At 44.9% G+C, this 6610-nt stretch overlaps 1 protein-coding gene across 1 annotated transcript in view; it reads left to right on the forward strand.

The window, feature by feature from the left end:
* Nucleotides 1-3925: 3925 nt before the first annotated feature.
* LOC123150712 (mitochondrial outer membrane import complex protein METAXIN) overlaps nt 3926-6610 on the forward strand; it is a 5045-nt gene continuing 2360 nt past the window's right edge. Inside the window, exons 1-3 of the mRNA XM_044570547.1 lie at nt 3926-4219; nt 5823-6172; nt 6266-6342. Coding sequence (XP_044426482.1) covers nt 4039-4219; nt 5823-6172; nt 6266-6342 — 608 coding nt within the window. The 5' untranslated portion in view covers nt 3926-4038. The remainder of the gene's footprint in view (nt 4220-5822; nt 6173-6265; nt 6343-6610) is intronic.

The raw sequence follows: 6610 nt of genomic DNA on the forward strand, positions 1-6610 counted from the left end.
CACCGACGTACTTCTTCCTCCTATATATACCCACGTACCCCCAAACGATCAGAAATGGAGCCAAAAACCTAATTCCACAGTCGCAACTTTCTGTATCCACGAGATCCCATCTTGGGGCCTGTTCCGGAGCTCCGCTGGAGGGGGCATCGATCATGGAGGGCTTCTACATCATCATCCAAGCCCCTTCGATGAAGTGTGAGTAGTTTACTTCAGACCTACGGGTCCATAGTTAGTAGCTAGATGGCTTCTTCTCTCTTTTTTGATCTCAATACAATGTTCTTCCCCTCTCTCGTGGAGATCTATTCGACGTAATCTTCTTTTTGCGGTGTGTTTGTTGAGACCGATGAATTGTGGGTTTATGATCCAGTCTATCTATGAATAATATTTGAATCTTCTCTGAATTCTTTTATGTATGATTGGTTATCTTTGCAAGTCTCTTCGAATTATTAGTTTGGTTTGGCCTACTAGATTGGTTTTTCTTGCCATGGGAGAAGTGCTTAGCTTTGGGTTCGATCTTGCGGTGTCCTTTCCCAGTGACAGAAGGGGCAGCAAGGCACATATTGTATTGTTGCCATCGAGGATAACAAGATGGTTTTTTTTATCATATTGCATGAAACTATCCCTCTATATCATGTCATCTTGCTTAAGGCGTTACTCTGTTTTTAACTTAATACTCTAGATGCATGCTGGATAGCGGTCGATGAGTGGAGTAATAGTAGTAGATGTAAGCAGGAGTCGGTCTACTTATCTCGGACGTGATTCCTATATACATGATCATACCTAGATATTCTCATAACTATGCTCAATTCTGTCAATTGCTCAACAGTAATTTGTTCACCCACCGTAGAATACTTATGCTCTTGAGAGAAGCCACTAGTGAAACCTATGGCCCCCGGGTCTCTTTCTCATCATATCAATCTTCATCACTTTATTATTGCTTTGCTTTTTTACTTTGCCTTTTACTTTTCACTTTGCATATCTATATCAAAAATACCAAAAATATTATTTATCATCTCTATCAGATCTCACTTTCGTAAGTGACCGTGAAGGGATTGACAACCCCTAAGCGCATTGGTTGCGTTGAGCTATTGTTTTTGTGTAGGTACAAGGGACTCGCGCGTAGCCTCCTACTGGATTGATACCTTGGTTCTCAAAAACTGAGGGAAATACTTACGCTACTTTGCCGCATCATCCTCTCCTCTTCGGGGAAATCCAACGCAGTGCTCAAGAGGTAGCAAGAAGAATTGCTGGCGCCGTTGCCGGGGAGTCTGCGAAAAAGTCAACATACCAAGTACCCATCACAATCCCTATATCCCGCATTACATTATTTGCCATTTGCCTCTCCTTTTCCTCTCCCCCACTTCACCCTTGCCGTTTTATTCGCCCTCTCTCTCTATCCTCCCTCTCCTTCTATTTTCCTCTCTTTGCCCGTTTGCTTTTTATTTGCTCGTGTGTTAGTTTGATTGCTTGTCATTATGGCTAGTCTCATATCTTCTCCGTTGTCTCCCGAGAATGAAGTTCTAAATTTTAAACAAAGGGAGGGAGAAAATCTAAAAGATGCTTGGTATAGAATTTGCAATGCTCAAAATAGATCTACCAGGAAGCAATCTACTTCAGTTCTTCTCCGCAATTTTTATGTAGGTGCTAGTCCTTGGTATGGATATATCCTTGATACCATTACCGGAGGGAATTTCTTGGGTAGCCATACTTTTGATTCTTATAATGCTATGTTAGATTTATTTGGCTCACCACCTCTTTTGGTTAATGGAACTATGTTAACTTTGGAGCATGTTATGCAAAGACTTGAAATTATTGAAAATAAAGTTGCTACCATTGAATTAATTGAAAATCTAGATAAAAAGATCCACAACCAAATTACCCAATATTAAGGCTAGCCTGAACTTGTGAACGAACCACCTTCTTGATTAGTACTTCTCTGTCTCCTTGAATTAAGGCATCAATTTTCTTACAAACATTAATGAAGGGCGAGCGATTCGAGTTGGTTGTGCTTATCAAACTCACAACTTCAGCACAATCTGTGTTAAGCACAATTGGTAATTGAGACCAGGCCATAGCCAGCCAAAGGCCCTCATCACAAGCAACCAATTCAGCCTCAAGTGCACTACAGCAGCTGTAATGCCAATGGCATGCCGAAAAGATGATCTGTCCCATGTGATCACGGAGAATCATGCCAGCTCCAGCTTCACCATTGGCCCCAACATATGAACCATCCACATCAAGGCTAGCCCACCCAACAGGAGGTGCTTCCCAATGCAGGCTCGCAGGTTTACAACGTCTCACAGTAGGGTGCTGAAGACTAATCACCTGTTTACCTTTCGTGAGGTCGGCATGCGGATATTGGGGTGGATCAACATAAGTGAGTCCACATAACTTCTCAAAAAGTTACAGGACCCAGTAGTAGCCGGCATGGGTTTATCATGTGTTATCTCGTTTCGGACATACCAAACCCTCCAGAGAAGCATCAAAAGCATGAGGCGTTGATATTCAAACAACCGATGGAGTAACTTGAGGATCCATCCAGGTTGAGAGTCACACATTCATATCATCAGTCGGCAACTCCCAGTACTCTCTCATCATCTCCCATAAATTCCGTGCGTGTGGACAGCGATACAGAGCATGCAACGAGTCCTCCCGCTCCATACCACAGAGAGGACATATGTCAAGAATCTCCATGTGGCGATGATGTTTAGAGGCATACGTTGCAAGTGCTTCTCTTGCCAATTTCCAAGCAAACACCTTAACCTTTGGAGGTGCTAAGCTGTTCCAGATCAGTTTCCAGTCAGTTCTCTGACCATCTGGGTGAGAGCTCGAGGCTGTAGTATCTTGCTGATTTCCCATAACAAGGCCTAGATGATAAGCAGTACGCATCGAGAACATACCACGCTTGTCCGGCTGCCAGGCAATAAAATCCTCATCATTTCTGCGTGAAGTTTTGATGTTGAGTATGACTTGTACATCAGCCGGCCAAAAGTGTTGTTTCACCAAATTTGTATTCCAACTTCCATCAACATTAATTTAGTAGGTCCGAGACCCATTTGAGGCGGCATCTTCCACGGGGAGTTACCGGTCTGTAAGAATCCGGCCTTGGCAGCCAGGGGCCTCTCCATATGCGCACTGAAGTCTCATTACCGATCCTCTAGATCACACCCTTTTTGAGGAGCTCAAGACCATGGACAATGGCCGTCCATGTGGGTGAACCATTCGCAGAGAAGACTGTATCAATGAGTGAGCCGGATGGGTAGTATTTGGCGCGCAGGACCTGCGCACACAAACTGTTGGGGTATTGGATTAGTCGCCATGCCTGTCGAGCAAGCATCGCTTGGTTAAACAGACGCATATCACGGAACCCCATGCCACTGCAACTTTTTTGGTCTCATCATGGAATCCCAAGAAATCCAATGTGTACGTCTCTTGCTTTTTTTCGATCCCCACCAGAAGTTGCGGATAAGTCAAGTGAGATCCTCACACACTCCAGCCAGCAGTTTAAAAACGCCTATAACATACGTTGGTATGGCGTGAGCCACCGATTTAATCAATGGTTCTTTCCCTCCTTGCGACACACTATCACCCCGTTTAATCAACCTCTTGGATAGGCTAGCCTGCAAGCTCTGGAACTTTTGATGATCTGTATGCCAGAAAATAACACAATATGTCCCCGCAAAAAAAAGGAAAAAGAAAAGAACAAAATATGAAGTCCAGAAAGTTTCTGTCTTTTTTTTTAGTGGTAAAAGAAAGTTTCTGTCTGTCAGACTTTACGGTCGGAAACTCTTTTCTTCGAGAACACGGTGGGAAAGTCCTTCACGGCCGCCGACTCGGTCGGCGTCACGCCGTTTGGGCCTGGCTGAGCCCATGAGCCCAAAATCTAACGGAGCGGCGAAATAAGAAGAGAGCAGGCCGGCAGTAGGAGACGACGAGAGGCGCCGCATAAAACTTTTTTTCCTGTTTCCCCAAGCCCCCCTCGCTGTTTCCCCGAAACCCGAACCAAACCCCTTCCGCAAGCTCCCCACCCTCCCGGCGATGGCATCGGCGACGACGGCGGCGGCGGAGTGGGAGGCCGCGGCGCGGAAGACGCTGGTGGCGCGGAAGCCCGGCTTCGGGCTCCCCACCGCCTGCCCGACCTGCCTCCCCGTCCTCCTCTACCTCCGCATGTCCCAGGTCCCCTTCGACATCCACGTCGACTCCCGCTTCCCCGACGCCGGTGAGCCCCCGCCCCCGCCTCCCCCGCGCCCCTGTTTCCTCGCGTGGGCTGTGTGAGCTAAGATCCCTCTGATCCAAGCATCCCCCCGCCTGGGTGTCGTCGCTTAGGATTGAGTCTGAATTGTTGACTGTGCTAGGTTCTGTGTCTGGGTCGCGTGAGAGGATTTTGCTTTGCTTGGCGAGGCATATGTGCTTCGAATCCTTTGCGATTGAGCTGATGTATCCCGTGCAGGTCCTCAGGTCTGCAGAGATCAGGCACGCTGATCCGTGGGATGCCTGCTCGCCTCTGCATGTCTGGTACTAGGTCCGGATCCAAGTTTTAGTGCTCATTAAAGGACTTATCCAGTTTGATTAGACAAGTGTGAAGCCGTACACATGAAAGTAAGTAGAAGCGGGTTTCTAAACACAATGAGTAAGCAAAAGTCCGAACCAAATCAAGCAATAGTTGCATAGATATGTCTGTTTCTGATGAACTAGTATGTAATCCTACCAAGGAACTTACTCAGGCAATAATGTAGTTGGCGGATAACTGAATGTGCTAAGCAGTGCAGTTTCATAGACTGCTACCTAGCCTGGCTTCGGACTCTAGTTTTGTAGCTTCAAGCCGAAACTTATTAGCTGTACTGAATGTTAGATTGCTCCAGTTATGTGTTTGTGTAACCTTTTTTATTTGTGTAACTACATCTTTCCAAAATTCATGCATTTGAGGGGCATTTTTTCGTTTCATATGGGATGCGTTTGACTCCTCTGAAAGATCTACTGAGCCTGTTATTGTTGACATCGGTACTGTATAGGGCATATGCTTGGATGAATGGCGCAGCTAAGGTTATTCATGCAAATGACTCGTAATTGCAATGTTATTTATTTGCTACCGATAAAAAAGAAGACGAAATACATCATCATACATCTATCTGGAACATAGCAAGACAATATTCGCCCTAATTCATGAGTACATCCTAGAAACTAGGTTAGAGGTGAGGACAAAGCGTGGCACCACGTCGGTGGGTGGGTGGCAGTGTGGTGCCAATGGTGATTGAATAATGACAGATTGGAAGCGAATCAGCAGCATACAGGGTTGGATGGTCACCGTTAGCTCCATTTGTCTTGCCTCACAGCTTCCCCCTTTCTTTCCATATCCTTTCCAGCAATGTTGGCACCAAAGCCATAGCTGGGCAGGGTCAATGAGATCCACACCCACCAGGGACAGTCCCTGTGCAATCATGCACTAGGCAAGATGTACATAGGTGGCTAACTTGATAGAGGGGAGGCTAGAATACATCCTTCCCATACTGTGGGGATGGATGGAATTGAAAGAGAGTCAGCAGAAAGATTGAATGATCAGGGAGAGAGCTAGGATATATTTTGGTGCAGTAAACAGGGGAGTTCTACTATAGCAGCTAGTGAGGGGGGAAGAAACTTACCATGGGCCAGGGTCTGTCATCAGCAGTACAACAAAGGGATAAAATATGGACAAAAGAAAGAAGAAATGTCCTACCACTATGCTCTTTCTAATACAGTACTATAAACTAGAGACTTGTTTTCCTAAAATTTGCTAAGCATATATACTGCTCTTCTGCCCTTACATCTTGGTCTTTATTCCACAGATCACATACCATATATTGAATTTGGCGAGTGTGTCACATTCAACAATGAGAATGGAGGAGTAATTGAGTATCTCAGGGAGGAGAAAATTGTTGACTTGACCTCAAAACACCCAAGCGTTTCTTACTCTGATGTACTATCCACAAAGGCCATGATTTCGACCTGGCTTGCTGATGCTCTGCAATACGAACTTTGGTTGGCAAATGATGGGGCTCATGGGAGCATTGCACGAGACATCTACTTTTCTGATCTCCCCTGGCCTATTGGAAAGGTACTCCACTGGAAGAAAATTAGAGATGTGAAGCGACTAATGGATATAACAAAGCTTAATGCTGCAGAAAAAGAAGAGGAGGTTACTACTTCTGTACTCATGACTTTTACGTTCCTTATTTTTGGTCACGCACTAGTAGCTTATGGCATACTTGTAATTTCTTGTTTTGAACAGATATACCGGAAGGCTACTGCTGCTTATGATGCTTTATCTACGAAATTAGGGGATCAATCCTTTCTTTTCGACGATAGGTATATTATTGTTTTTCTTATGTTTTGGTTTATATGCGATGTATTGAATTGTATTAGGGGTTCATATTCTGATACATAAGAGTTATATAGGAATCGAAATAATCTTTTATTTTCTTTTGTGAAAAGAAATGGATTACATTGAAGTAGTAAAGCTATCCGAATTTGAATAGTAGCTGAGAAAGAATCACAATAAATTGAAAAACTTTCATACGATCCGGTCCACCCCCCAGCTGGGAGGCATCTACCTCATCCCGATCACAGGGAGATG

This window comes from Triticum aestivum, chromosome 7A, assembly GCF_018294505.1.
Source record: "Triticum aestivum cultivar Chinese Spring chromosome 7A, IWGSC CS RefSeq v2.1, whole genome shotgun sequence".
NCBI lineage: Eukaryota > Viridiplantae > Streptophyta > Magnoliopsida > Poales > Poaceae > Triticum > Triticum aestivum.